Below are 15,347 nucleotides of genomic sequence, written 5' to 3'. Positions count from 1 at the left end.
TCTCTGTCAGTCTTAGCAAATGGCGCTAGGGAGGCTGACTGTGCCAGGGGTCTGCATTATGTGTTGTTACGGTGTGCTAACGTGGAATTGGTTTTCGACGCTGTCCACCGACACGTCACACGTTTCGGTATTGGTGCCTCAAAGGAGTATAGACACGTAATTTTGGCGGCATGTTTTCTTCTCTATAGTGATGCAGAAGACACTACTATGCATGAATCACCATGTGGTATTTGCCTATGACCGCTAAATAATTTATAATCGAATTTTCAGGAGGCGAAATTCTAGAGGCCTGTGTACTGTGCTATGTCAGTGCACGTTAAAGAACCCCAGGTATTTCCGGAGCCCTCCACTACGGCGTCTCTCATAGCCTTAGTTGCTTTGGGACGTTAAACCCCGATAAACCAAACCAATCGAATTTTTCACGTCTTTGTTTGAGTACTATGTTTTCTTTTCAGATACAGTAGACTCTCGCTAAGATGAATTTGGGTTAGACAAATTTTCAGATAAGATGAAAAGCTTGAGACCATTTGATTGGTTTTGCATAGGATTGAGTGTAAAAAAAAGTAAAAAAAAACCTGCTAAGACTAACTGTTTTTCATGTGCCCCGCACAGGGGCACTCGCAGTGCGTCCGCGCGGCTCTGTCAAGGAAAGAAAAACTGTACAAAACGCTTCTACGCAAGGCAGTGCACCCCCACAGGATAGCTTCCACACACACCTTCGTGTAGACGTGCAGAGAAGCTGTCTTTCAGGAGCATGCTTTCCTGGGGAAAGCCTCCTTGCCAGGCAGGGCACCATCGTGTGCTTGCTTGCACTTGGCACATAGATCTGACATGATCAGATCTAAATGTCTCACGCACATCACGGCCTTACACTTCAGTTCACGTCATGCATAGTGCAGCAAATGCTGTATTTGCAGTTATTATGTAAGATATATTTTGACATACCTAGCATGCTCACATCTTTTTTTTGTGGCACTTTTGTTGAGTGAACTTCTGGTAAGACTAACATATTTTCATGGACCCTTCATGTTCGTCTTATACGACCGGTGCCCTTTCAGGGGCTGGTCGTTACTTCAGTGCAAAACAAATATTTTTTTTAAATCTAAGTAATATATCTTCACTTGAAGAAAGGCAATTTACCTCTGAAAGCCAATTTGTTAGTCTTCGCATAAAAAACTCCAGCAATTACTTTCTTTTGGGCATGTACAAAAAATTTCATACAAAATGTGGCACTGCTCGCAAATTGAAACATAAAATACCAGGATTTGTGAAATAAACACCGAAGGGAACAAGGGAATGCGGAATCAGTTCATCTTTCAAAGGTGCATGCAAGGCTAGAAATTTAGAAAAAAAAAAGTAAAAAAGAGTTTTACTGGCTGCAAAATGTGTCGGCATGGAAATGGTGGAGGATGTGCTACGAAGCTCATTGTTTTCAGAAATATTGTTTACTGTTTTCAGTACTGAATGTTAAAAAAGCACTCTATTTACGGTATGAAGGATGCTAACTGCCTGAAACAAAGAAACTGTTGCTTGGTGCATCATAGTCTCGGAAAACCTTACAGTGGACAGTGTACACGCTTGTGTAAATTGTGCCCCGTAGGGTTAAACAGCTGGAGTAAAGGCAGCAGCCGCTGGCACAGCATCACAGTCAGTCAGCAGGGCATATGGCACAGGGCATCAGCGCTTTAGACTGTAATTTCAGAATCACCACACAGTCCCACAGTTTTCACATCTGGCATTGGCATGCAGGGAATTGTTTCAAGAGCACTCACATTTGCATTCAGGATTTGAGAGCTTTGCTTGTAGAGGCGCATGCATACTTTGATGCATTGCACACATGCCTGTGGCATCACAGCAGCCAAAGCGGGGTCTCATACGCTTCTCCGCTGCAAAACCGTTTACATGTTTGGCCAATTTTGCCGCACCCTAACTACTCCAGGGCCCACATAGAGCATGTCTCAATGGTGCGCTGGCCGCACCAAACCTCTCCATCTTGAATGCACCTCTCTCATCACCAGCTCAGGCAGACGCCTAAATTTTAAAAAATTTTTCTCCCCCCAGTGTTTTCTTTTGCACCCAGCTGTGTACTTTGAAAGGTGCTGGGTTGATTAAGACCAAGGTATTCCTTGAGAGGTATTCCTTTGCTATTCGCTGATGACATTGCCTTGCTGAGCCACTCAGGACATGAACTCCAAAGCATGATCAATGAGTTAGACAGGCAGAGCAGAACGGTGGGGCTAAAAATTAACATGCAGAAAACCAAAGTAGTGTTCAACAGCCTAGCAAGGGAACAGCAGTTCGCAATTGGTAGCAAGGTGCTGGAAGTAGTAAGAGAATATGTCTACTTAGGGCAGGCAGTGACCGCTGATCTGGATCATGAGAGGGAAATAACTAGAAGAATAAGAATGGGGTGGAGCGCATATGGCAGGTTCCCTTAGATCAAGAATGGCAGTTTGCCAATATCCCTCAACAGAAAAGTATACAACAGCTGTATCCTACCGGTACTCACCTATGGGGCAGAAACGTGGAGACTACCAAAAAAAGGGTTGAGCTTAAGTTAAGGACATTGCAGCGAGCTATACAAAGAAAAACGATAGGTGTGACGTTAAGAGATCGGAAGTGGGCGGAGTGGGTGAGGAAACAAACGCGCGTTAATGACATCCTAGTCGAAATCAAGAGGAAGAAGTGGGCTTGGGCAGGGCATGTAATGCGAAGGCAAGATAACCGCTGGTCCTTATGGGTAACTGAGTGGATTCCAAGGGAAGGCAAACGTAGCAGGGGACGGCAGAAAGTTAGGTGGGCGGAGGAGATTAAGAAGTTTACGGGGATAAAGTGGCCGCAACTGGCAAAGGACAGGCTTAATTGGAGATACATGGGAGAGGCCTTTGCCCTGCAGTGGGCGTAGTCAGGCTGATGATGATGATGGTGATTCCCTTGAGAGAAATGAAGCCTCTTTATTGTGCAGTGGTGGGGAGGCGGCCCTGGACCACATCCTGGCGGGCCTATGCTCCCCATTGCGGCTCCGCCTCGAGCAGCTGGCTGTGGGCGAGAGCAGCCCCCTGGTGCTGTGCCGCCTGCGGTCAGTGGTGCGCTTCTACGCTGCCACGCTGGGTGCAGGGACTGCACTGGCCACCTGCCTCGACGAGGTCGCCGCCCTGGCACACAAGATGTTCCTCAACAGCCTCACGTGCCATTGCACACGCCTACTAGACAAGGTGCGACTTTGTCCAGTTTTAACCTGCAGATGCACATGCTGTAACGTGAGCTGGAAGCCAACAACTGCCATGTGCTGTTTACTGGGGGCACTTGGATGTGGGGCTGGTTGGTTTGTGAATGGTACAGTAAGGTGGTACTGCCTAGTGTTTACAGAAGACAAAAGCCCTGGAGCAATGCACAAATGCAGTGAAGCCATGTGTCTGTACTGGTTTTGTTTCGCTGAATCTTCAGTGCAAGATTGTATCATGTTTAGCTATCAAGTTTTGGGCTTAATGGAAAGCACACTCCATAGGAAAATTCGGTAGAGACACTTAATACTACTTACGTGTTAGAATGCGAAAGCATTACTGTTCCTCATTAATTCATTAATTTGGACTTTTGGATAAATTATACATTTTTACCGGTGTCCTGATGTCCGAATCAACAATGTTTTACTGGATTGTGTTCAGGCCTGATCAAACTGGTGGCGAACTTTACAGTAAACATCGGTAGTGTCATCTTGCAGCTCTGTGGCGCTAGTCACGTGACGCTACGAATGCTGTCGTGCTCCATCACCTTCCTTAGAGCATGAGGGGTCTGAAGACTTTAGCTGGTGCAGCAGGTGTTTTCACACACCAGTGAGGCACCTGCTGAGGCTGGGCTGGGCATGATATTTGAAGAAAGTATCTTCAATACCGATACCAGTTGCCCTCAGAGATCATATTTCTGATACAAGATATGGAACCAAAATTAATTTAAGATACAGATACTTGACACTGTGTCGTCGATACTGCAGTGCACCACTGAAATCACCAATATTAAAGGTGGTACATAGTATGATTAGAGCTATGCTAAAGGTGCACTGAAGAGGATTCTGAACTTGTCTTTTTGCCGCGGGAACTCTATCTACACGTTCCTAGCATTCTTAGAAACTGCGACTTATTGCCCTGTATGGCCGATTTCCCTAATTAAATCGAATTAACGTCTGGCTCCCGCCCTTTTTTTTTTAATTCTGCCTCGTACGATGGGCGGAGTCGACCATCGCGTGAAGTTCCTTTCAGCCAGCTCTGTGGAGGCTTTGCTTTCGCTTTTTGTTTTTTAGGTTTCCATGAATAAATAGTTTCATTCGCAGATAATATAGCCGCAAAATAAGCCCGAAGAAATAAAAATACGCGCGGACTATTTGCTACTACGGACTACTACGTATTACTCCGCCGATGGCAGAGCGGCAAGCCACCACGGGACTGGGTGAAATGCACTCCACGCGTTGGTCGACTCCGCCCACCGTACGAGGCAGAATTAAAAAAAAAAGGGCGGGAGCCGGCCGTTAATTCGATTTAATTAGGGAAATCGGCCATACAGGGCAATAAGTCGCAGTTTCTAAGAATGCTAGGAACGTGTGGATCAAGTTCCCGCGGCAAAAAGACAAGTTCAGATTCCTCTTCAGTGCACCTTTAAGAAATTTCTCTTTGGTTTCTGGAATTTTTAGTGTAATTGATATACAGTAAAAGCTCGTTAATTCGAACTTCACGGGACCGGGAAAATCATTCGAATTATCCGATGTTCGAATTATTGAATGGCCGCGAAAAAAACCGACAAGAACCATTTGCATTATGGTGTATGTAGGGTATTTACTCGCCTAACGAACCCACTCACATAATGAACCCACCCACCCCCGATTTTTGCCTAAGAATCTGAAAAAAAAAGCGTCAGTCGTTAACGCTTCCCTCCGTTTGGCACCGTCACGGCCCACAAGACATTTCTTGGCAGCGCGCCAAGATGCTGTGCAGCGATAACATCACTTTTGACGTTAGCTCCAGCAAAGGGGGAAGCGAACTTTGGCAGAGTGCCAGCGCTTGTTCGGTTGTGCAAGCCTCGTTTTCAGACCGTCATGCCCCCCCCTCCTTCTCGGACGCATTTCTTGGCGGCGCGCCAAGATGCTGCGCAGCGATAACATCACTTTTGACGTTAGCTCCATCAAGGGGGAAGCGAACTTTGGCAGAGTGCCAGCGCTTGTGCCGGCGTCTTCGCGGCTGAGTGCGTGCTTCCATTGGCGACCGACCGATTGGAAGCATGGACGACACTCGCAAAGAAAAAAAAAGTTTTTCGCACGTAATTTGTAGCGCCCGTCCGAAGTCATAGCCTTCATGGGCGTTGGCTGGGACCGCGCTGACAGTGCTTATCCGTATTTTTGAATCAACAGGGCTCGAATTAACGAGCATTTAGTTGCGAGTTGCGGTGTGGAGGTTGCGCGGAAAAGAGGGTAGGCAGCCGCCAGTGCGGTCGCCACCCCTTCCCTCCGGTGCCGCAGGCCACCGCGCCAGTGATGGCGCCATTTAAGCTTTACCCACTCTTCCAAGGTTTTATCTAGTTCCATCTTCTGTCCCCGTTTAGGACGTACGCAGCCTCTAACTATGCGGAGGAGGTGCTTTTTTTTTGGCCACATGCTGTGTGCCAAGCCGCCCAGACGCGGTGGCGCGTAGTTCGAATTATCCGTAACGGAACCGACTCGCTTTCGAATTAACGGGCTTTTTTATACACAGATCTCTATGGAGCTTGGCCGGACCAAGTAGTGTTGTTCGAATTATCCAAAAATTCGAATTATCGAGTTTTGAATTAACGAGCTTTCACTGTATTGCACTGTATTTGAAAGGATTCAAACGATTCTGACCACACGGATGTCCTTAAGTTCCACTGGCAGCGCTGCTCTTGTGATTAAAACATTGGGATTAGGATTATAATTAAGCCATTGTGGCATTGAAATGATCGCTTCTGTAAGCAGTTAAGAAAACCTTTTTTAGAGCTAATGTTCTTCATGCTAACCAATCTCTGAGCACTTGACTGCGTACAAATAAACTTGAAACTGTTTCGGATGCTCTTTATTTGTTACTGTAGTATTTGCTGTTGCCTCTGCCTTTGCCCTGTGCCAAGATGTGCAAGCTCCGTGCACTTGGGAAAGCTGAGCAGTTATTTCCCCAGCACTAGTGTTTAACTGACATTTGAAGGTGAACATTATTCATCACAGGCTAGGAGGAAAACAACAAAGAGTAAAAGGTCTGAAAGCTTTTGTTAGGTAAGACATGTCTTGCTAATCTCTGTTATTTAGGTTTTTTGTCTTATTTAACGGTAGTAACAGCATTTCTGCAAACCGCCGGTCGAAAAGCCCCATGATGCTACCATGGGTTAAGGTTTCATGACACCATTTTTCAGACTCAAGCTGTTTGTTGCTTGTTGTTCGCTATACATCTCGGAACAGCTGGGCAAAATACGAGCTCATTTGGTGCAGTTGGTAATTTGTAATTGAATTTTTAAGAGTTCTCCTGAACTGTATGGCAGTCGGGCAACACTGGCACATTCGCTGTTTGTGACGACATAAATCGACAATCACGTGCTTGTTGGCGGCTGACGACTGAATTGAGTAGTGAGCATAGGGGAGTGGGTTGTTTATTGTTCGAGCTAGGGTTGTGGAGGAGCTTAAGGGGGAAGTCACAACAGGGTGACAAAGGCAGAAACTCCAAGTGCACATGAGGCAGCCTGATTGTTACTTGCCTCTGCTCAAAAGATCACCGTTTATTTCAACCCAGCGTCATAGTGAACTTGGGGAGCCCAACACTTGCATGTTGGCTCAATTCCAGATCAGTGCTTTGCTGATGGGACACTTCAGATGCTCGTGAGGCCTGTATCCACGACTGCCATAGGCGATATGGTGATATTGACACGCAAAAAATACCATAGTTTCTCAGTATTACCTAAAGATAAAACTGGCACTGCAATAGTTAATCCATCATGGAAATGTGCAGGAATGCCAGAAAAATAAGGTATCGTATTTTGCTTGACTGTTGCTGGGCATAAAATGTTGATTATGCAGCAACAGTTTAACTAGACCAGTTTTGCCAGGCTGTGACGTATCATTCGTGAACGTTTCCACAGCTACAACGTAACAGCGGGGTTCCCAATACATTGGATCCTATGGGAGCTATGCCAGGACCGGATGAAAACGACGTAACAGCCGGGAAAACGCAGCAGTGAGGAATGTAACAGTGGGGTTCTACTATATTGAAACTCTGTGAAATATACCAAGCCACCATTTTGTGATACCAGTGTCGATAGGGGGTTGCTGGCGTAGTTTCATATTCTCAGTCGACTTCAGTGTGCATGTTTTTTCTAGATGGTCTTTTCCAGTGAAAGGGCAGACATTAAAGTCAAGTAAATACGGTGCTTTGTACTTAAAAGGGGATTCGTCGGAATAAAGGGTAGGTTAGCACTGTGTCTGATCCTTTTTCTTTTTTTACACATTTATGTCTGTCTGTGTCTATGCACTCTGTATGTATATGCTAAATGGGGCTTCACATAGTCAGCAGGTGACGGTGGCTTGGTGTTATCACAGCTTACTTGACCAACATGCTATGTCGTGTGTGTAAAGCTCTAGTCTCCAAAATTCAATGTGGAAGTGTGGATTGGAAATCAGGGGGCTGTGACCCCTTTTTGTGCATTATTAAAATCGAGAAACCACAGTTTGGAAGTTTTTATATCCTCCACTCTTTTTGAGTGAGGTCTTTGTGTGCTTTGTCATTTCATGCATTGTCCTGAGTACTAGGAAGCTGCTCGGTATATAATGGTTGCATTATCTACTGAGAATAGGGTTCTTGGCCCCACTCGTGAATGAGTGTAGTGGCAATGGCTTGGTGAACAGGCTTATGACAGCTTGTATGTTTGTGTCTAAACCCAAGTTACTAGAGTGGAAGCTTGGGCGAGTTGCTAACTTGGTTCACTTCTCACATAGCGCTAAACAGACACGGGCACAGGGAGACCGTCCCTTTGTCTCCCTGTGTCCGGGTCTGTTTAGCGCTATGTGAGAAGTGAACCAAGTTACTACTCTTTGACATAATGTTACCATGGGAAACCAGTTCCCTTTCCCTGCTGCCTCCCTCTGTGCGCCTGTGTTTGACCATGTGACATTCTGGCTGTCACCAGAGTAATGTGCCGATGGCGCTTGGAGAGTAGCTGGCTCCATTTCACGCTATATCCAGGGAGGATGCGCATTGCGTGAAACCTGATTGCAGGCGGAGCTGCCCCCTGGGGACCTTGGTGCGCCCCCATTCCTGCAGCAGTTGCTCTCCCTGGTGCGCGAGCTGCTCTCGACCCGGGATGGCTCCCTGGCTCCGGTGGACCAGAGGCAGAAGGACCTGCCCGACATCCTGGCCCAGGTGGGAATGCCCTGCTGCTGTGGCACTGCGTGCCTGGTGTAATGTGGGCCCAGCCGATGTTAACGCAACAGCATTAAGGGTCCCGTTCAGTGGAGGATCCAGTGTCAGCGTTGGCATGTCGAGAAAAGCAGCTGGCCTACTTGCTAAATCAGTTCAGATAAATTTAATGCAGTCGCCACTTGCCCTCTGTGACACCGTGCATGAGCCTTGCAGGAGTCCAGGTTCAGCATCCGGGTTCAGGGTTCAGCAGTTGGGCGTGGGATAGTAGGGGGGTGGGGGTGCCGGTTCCACGTGTTGACGGAGAAGCTGCGCAAGGCCTCCGTCACTGGCCCATCAAAATGAAGTAACACTTTCGTGCTAAAATGCACTGTAGTACTTGAATCTGAAGCTTGACACTTTTCGTGTTGCAGAACAGAAATGATCACAGCTTGCAAGATCAGGAGCAGTGGTGTGCAAGTGTAGAATCCAGGTTTGGCTTCCACTAAAATAAAATGGTCATGACAAGCCACACCTCTCGCTTTTCTCTGAAGAAAGGCAGGTGTACTCTCCTTGGGTGTCCTGGTATTGCTCTGGTGTTGCTCTCTTGCCCTCGACAGTTGACAGCATTACTCAGTGCAAGTTCCAAGCCAGCATCTATGTGAAGCCACCTTATGCTTTGTGGTAGCTGTCATTTTGTAGAACCTAGTGAAGCGCTACACCAGTCGCCCTAGTTGAATGTTGATGGCAACAGACCTATACGTCATTTTAACTTTTTTTTTTTTACTGTGTTTCTGTTTCAATTCTGCTAACCATGCTCATGAACAGAGGTCAGTCAATCAACGCTTCTGCTGTGACAGAATCGGCGTGTGCTGCTTAGACGAAAGGCTTTATGACTAGCTATGAAGCCAGCTAGCTCAGCCCCACTGTGCTTTACATTAGTTACGTCCTAGAATTGAAGCATTTGTCTGAAATCTGTGGTCAGGAGTGCAAGCAGTCTGGTGTAAGCCCCCTCTGGAGAAATTTTGGAGTGTCATCCGCCCCCTTGGCCCCCCCCTGCTCTGGAGTCCTTGTGCGCGCATTCAGAATACAGTATTTCCTCTGTGTCAGCTTGAAAGTTGAAACAGCTTGTGGGAAGACCAAGAAGTCCATCACAGCTCTGTGTGCTAAGTGACCCATTTCAAATTTTAGGCTTCATGCAGAGGCAGGATTGGAGCACACCCAGGCTAAGAATAGTGCAAGGAGGATGCACAGCACAGGTCGACACATTTGCGGTCTGTGTCTTCACTTGCAGAGGTGCAGCAGTTCATGCAGTGTTCTGCCATTTTGGCTCTGCATGGCAGCCTTGCTCATGCAACTTTTGCATGAGCAAAAACATGCATCAATGCAACTTTTTTTTTTTTTTTCAGTCGCTTCCACATTTCATTAAATAACTGTGGATTTTGTAAAAGCACAAGCATTGTATGGTGGTGTTTTATTTCCTGGCCCAGCTGTGTGGTGTTTCTCACATGGAATGGGGGGCAATGGTTCTTCTCAGGTGCTGGAGCCGGCCTTGTCGGCATGCGAGCAGCTTTCCAGTCGGCTGGCTTCTGCGGATCGGTCGGTGCACCTTCTCAACTGCCTGCAGTTTGCACAGACCGGCCTGGCTGTGCTCGAGATGACTGAGCCCTGGCTGGAAGAGCTCGAAGCACGCCAGAAGCCTCACATGGACTGCCTCGGTTGGTGGTCCTTCCTCAGTGCCTCTGTCAGTGGTGCTTGTCCCAGCTCACAAGCGCGCTTATGGCCAGGTTACTTGAACTGTTATGTGTAAGCTCCTGAATGCTTTGTCTGTGACTGGAGGGACTGAGAGAGCAAAGAACTGGCGTTTATTTGCCATGACACTGCCTCGATAAGAGAGCGCATGGTTGTCAGCAGGCAAGGTGGAACCCATTGGAGTTCCGTAGGAAAGTATGAAACAGCTGTATTTTGCCAGTGCTTGCCTTATGAGGCATAAACCTGGAGGCTAATGGAAAGGTGTACTGATTGAGGACAGCACAGCAAGGTATGGAAAGGAAAGTTATAGGGTAACAATGAGACAGGAAGTGGCAGCTTTGGTTGCGGAATAGCAGCTAGTTAAAAATATTCTAAGCAAGGTCAGGAAGGTTAATGGGCAGGGCATGCAATGCAGATAGCAGATAACCGATGGTGCCTTAAAGCAGGGATTCTCAGAATGGGTTCCACGAAACTTGAATTCCTTGGAGTGGTTTTCGGGTTCTCCGAGCACCTAAATCTATGCAAGCCTCAACTTGCACCATTACATGCATGTAGAAAAGTATGAATATCAAATTTTTTGGCTGTGAAGCATATGTGAATGATAAAATTGGTTTTGAATCAAATCAAATATTTTCGTAGTCTCAAGTATCACTGCAGGTTATTTTTTAATAGTTTCAAAAGTCAATGCAGATAATTCAAACTAAAAACAAATGCTGCTCCATAAAGGAGCTATGAAAAGGGTGTAAAATTTGGTTTATCCCATTTTTTAAGCATAATTTAGTATACAGGCATTAAGGGAGGGGGATCATATATTAATACAGTCTAGCCTGGTTATAGCGAAGCCACTTACAGCAAAATAGCGGTTATAACAAAGGGATTTCAATTTTCTGTTCCCATTTTTGCATTTTCGAACTAATTTTGGTCCGATTTTAAGGAAGTCAATGAAAGTGCGTCAGCGGATATAGCGAAGAGATTTCGTGCCAACCAAAATATAATCTACCAGTCGGAACATTCTTGCGCCTTTAAGGCAAATTTTTGGCTCAAAATAATGGCAGAACTCGGCTGATGGCAACCTTTGCAACGACGTCTGCTCTCCCGCGAAACGAAAGGTGGCTTCACTGCATCGCTTGGCTCCACATGTGTTGTCCGGAAGGAAAAAAAGTAAAAGAAAAAAGAAAAGGCAGGTCATTGGTGACATCACGGAGCGCGACCGACTGGACCAGTCGCGGTTCTTGAAATTCTCTCCAGGGAGTTCTCAGTGCTCAAAGCAGGGATTGGAGAGCTGTGCGTGTTGGAAGCACTCCTTTGCGCCGCTTTCATGGAAGTTCTCGAGTTCAACCAGAATTTCAGTTCACAGTTCGATGGCATGGAGGCCACGATCCTGGTCCACACTCGCGAAACATGTTCAGGGAATGCTGGACCAGTTCTTCCAGTGGCAGTAGATCAATTTACCGATATATGTATTTTTTTCTCTCATAGTCCAGATTCAACGAAATAGTGGATATAGCGAAGCGATTTCTGATTCCTGCGAACTTCGTTATAACTGGGGTAGACTGTAGTAATATGCTTGTAGACTAGCTGATACCTTGTTCACAATCATTTAAACAACATAATTTTGTTCAGTGAACAGTCCAATGCGATAGTTTAACATAATGCTGTCATGAAGTAATTAAGGGAGGCCAGGTAGTGGTTTACACATGTAATGTGTGGACTTTTTTTCCCTAAAATTAAGGCTTCAAAAAGGAGGTGTGCAGTTTTTGCGAAGATTTCATGAACACTGCCTAGAAAGCTGTACAAAGGTCATATTGTGCAATATATACGGTATTTTGACACATAAAGTCAACCCCGCAAGTCCAAAAAAAAAAAAAATAGACACTTACCCCCTCCCCCCCGTGCCCACCCCAGACCCATATTATGTAGTTCCCTGCGTGATGGCATGACAGCGTGTGTGTAGCTCGAAGCAGTAAATGTGGAATGATGCATTCACGAAGCCAGCAATTAGAGGTAAATGGAAATACAAGGCAATAAAACGGCAGCCCGGCTGAGTAGCTGAGTAACGGCAAACAGAACAGCCAATGGTTCGGTAGTTTCGGATTCTGGCGGAACATACTGTCCGGAGGTTACTAGAAGTTTGCCCTCGCAGCCATTCGTACGGGAAAGTGACCGCTGCCAGGTAAAGAGTGCGCAGTTGACTTTACTTTACCACAGCCAATTTATAAATGAATGACTGACTTTTTTTTACACCACTGACCTTTCGAAACCGCATGCAGCGAAGCGGCCGCGCAAATTTTCCTAAGCCTGCCCTGCACGCACCCGCATGCATGCTGGTGTGCCTGCACAGCTGGGAGCGCAAAATATGCAAATAAAGCTTGTTTTTTTTTTTTTTTTCAAAAATGCAGGTTAGAAAGCTAGGGTGCACAAATTACGTGAGTGGAGTACCTCCTTACTGGAGGAGTGACGTCAGCGGTCGATATCTGGAGCGGCAAGGCACTGAGAAATCCCAGCAAAATGCAACAAGACAGCTCGCGAAATGGAGACAAATGTGGCAGCTTGAGCTGCAGTGCGTGCGAGACAAACGCCTTTCACATTTCTTTGCACATCTGGGTGCAAGATGCCAGCTGTGTGATGTTGCTCCAGACAGTGTTCACGATGACACATAGCCCGCTTAGTCCTTGCTTGTCGGATTCGCCAGACTGCAAGCCCTGTGATGGGCCCAAACATTGTCGCAAACCAACCGAACTTGCGAAAACGAAACCATGCCAACCTTACTGCATAGCTGGCTTGGTTTCATTTTCCGCTGCACGTGGGCCACACTGGATGATGTGTGGATCCGTGCGTTGGCTTCGAGATTTGTTTATAAGCTTACTTCTTGGCCTCTGTGGTCAAAGATAAGCAGTTTCTAGATTTTAATGGACTAAAATTTTTAAGGTTGAAAGCAATCGACGAGGAAAAACTACAGGAGCGCACAAGGAATACGGCTTTTCCCGTTTCGGTGTCTTCCGCAAGCTGAGTGGTCGAAAACGAGAGCATCACTGGCAGCCGTACGCTTTCGTCACCGGCACAATCACAGCCACTCATCGACTTTATCATGGCACGCCACATTAACCTGCCATGTGGTGCTGCACTTCGTTTTCTAACCTGCAAGCGTGTAGCAGCTTTAAATGGCTGTCAGTGCATTGGTATTATGCAAGACTGAACATCACCGTGTGTGTGCTTCTGGAGCATTCCAAGTGTTATTTCTATAAACAAATAGTGAGTTAATGTGACAACTGCAAGTTACTGTAAGCAACGGCCGTCGTTTGGGTGCGCTGCAATGTATGGCCACGAGATTCGAGTGGTAAAAGTGAAGTGCAAATTAGAGCACTGCACGGACTCAAATTGTGGGCTCAGGCTGGTCTCCGGCCTGAGATAGCGACCCATGCAGTGCTCTAGTGCGAACCGGATTGAATACTGAATGCTGTTTGAAATTTCCAAAGATGTGCAGGGTTTCTCAGCACATTTTGAAAGCTGTCAGTGTTCCTTGCGGCTTTTAGCCTCGGGATACTTGAATGGATCCCAAAGGAAGGCAAACATAGCAGGCTGTGGCAGAGTGTCAGGTGGGCGGACGAGATTAGGAAGCTTGCAGGGACAAGGCGGTCACAACTAGCACAGGACACAGTTAGATGGACATCGTGCAGTGCGAGACCCCACTCTCCTGCAAAGTATGCAGTTAGGCTGGGGTTAGCAGATGGATGCCCATGAGCTCTGGCATCAGCTGTTGACAGAGACCTGCAGGCCACTGCAGTGGCCCTGTGGGGCCCCGTTGGAAGTTTGGTGAGCAGGAATGTGATGGGGACTAGTTATTGTGCAGCATTCTGAAAACTTGTCCAAATGTTTAGGGGAATCCCCCAAGGTGAAGTAAATTTGTAAGAAGGGGGGGGTGTTACAAATTACAAATTACATTGTTAAAAATTACAAATTTACTCTTACAAATCTACTCCACCTTGGGGGATTCCCCTAAAACTCTGTTCCCACTTCGAGTTATTGATCAGTTTGCTCTCGCCCTACCATAAGCTTGCTGTCCCGGTTAGCTCAGTTGGTAGAGCGACTGCTCCGGTGAAGCGGTGGTCCCGGGTTTGAACCCAGGACCAGGACGAATTTTTCTTCATCTACGAAGTTTCTTAGAAAGCTGTATAGCTTTCCTTTGTAACCGTATGGCTGTGCTCGGGTGGACGTCAATGAGTAATTGCTCCCTTCTTAGAAATTCTGAAAACTGGGGTGCTTGGTAGTACAGGGTTCACAGCTGAGCGCCCTGTTGTCTGCAGTGGAGGAGCAGCTGGAGCACTTGGTGAGCCGGCTGGGTGGTGCGCTGGATCCGTCCCACGGTGTGCCGGAGCCGCTCGCCCTGCAGGCCCTCGGCCAGGGCCTGGCTGAGCTGTGTGCCCAGCCAGAGACGTGGGGGGCCCTGCCGCCACTGGCCCTGCTGGTGGGCCGCCAGCGGCAGCAGGCGGTGCGCCGTGCCGCTCTCGAGGCACTGTGGCAGCGCTATGTGCAGCTGCAGGCACGCACTGCCGAGGGGCTGCCCATGGCACCAGACGCTCTGCGTCAGGCACTGCTCCTGCCACCCCTGGCCCCCCCTCAGCAGGGGGAGGAGGAGGCATAAACGTGCTTGGCCTTCGTCCCATCTCTTGCGTGCTTTCCCCATTGCACGAGCAGCCAGCCTTACTACACGGGGCACAGATGGGAGAGCACCCGGAAGACAGCTAGGCAAACCACTCCTCAAGGACATCGCCACAAATGGCATGGCCAATGGACAGCACTTGTAGCAACTCGTAGCCTATATGAAGTTTAATAATATATTTTTTTTACTTTGATTTGCATAGCATATATTCCAGCCCGCTGCCACTTGTGTGCGAGGCTGGGCAACCAGGGACTGAAGGACACGGTTCAGCGCTGAACAACAGTGCAAAATGGAACGGAAGCAGCCAAGGGGGACAGTTATTGCTTGCAGGCATGTAAAGGTGGAACATAATTGAAAATACAGAAAAGGAGATTTCAATCATGCAGACTTTTACCCGGAAAATAAAGGAACACCAAAGGACGGTTATTTGCATTATAGTAGTTCATCCACAACCTGAGAAAATTATCTTGAAACCTGCTCTTCATAGCATCTCTCATAGCATCTCTGAAAGAAATGCTTGTATGATATGTCAAATAAATACCTTGTGAACAGGCACA

At 47.2% G+C, this 15,347-nt stretch overlaps 1 protein-coding gene across 1 annotated transcript in view; it reads left to right on the top strand.

Moving 5' to 3' along the window:
• Nucleotides 1–15,347, top strand: part of Cog6 (conserved oligomeric Golgi complex subunit 6) — a 32,496-nt gene extending 17,149 nt beyond the window's left edge. Inside the window, exons 4-7 of the mRNA XM_089584530.1 lie at nt 2,966–3,215; nt 8,259–8,402; nt 9,916–10,096; nt 14,435–15,347. Coding sequence (XP_089440656.1) covers nt 2,966–3,215; nt 8,259–8,402; nt 9,916–10,096; nt 14,435–14,772 — 913 coding nt within the window. The 3' untranslated portion in view covers nt 14,773–15,347. The remainder of the gene's footprint in view (nt 1–2,965; nt 3,216–8,258; nt 8,403–9,915; nt 10,097–14,434) is intronic.

This window comes from Amblyomma mixtum, chromosome 3 (genome assembly GCF_055824585.1).
Source record: "Amblyomma mixtum isolate Tamu chromosome 3, ASM5582458v1, whole genome shotgun sequence".
Lineage (NCBI taxonomy): Eukaryota > Metazoa > Arthropoda > Arachnida > Ixodida > Ixodidae > Amblyomma > Amblyomma mixtum.
This window is presented reverse-complemented; position numbering and strand designations above follow the sequence as displayed.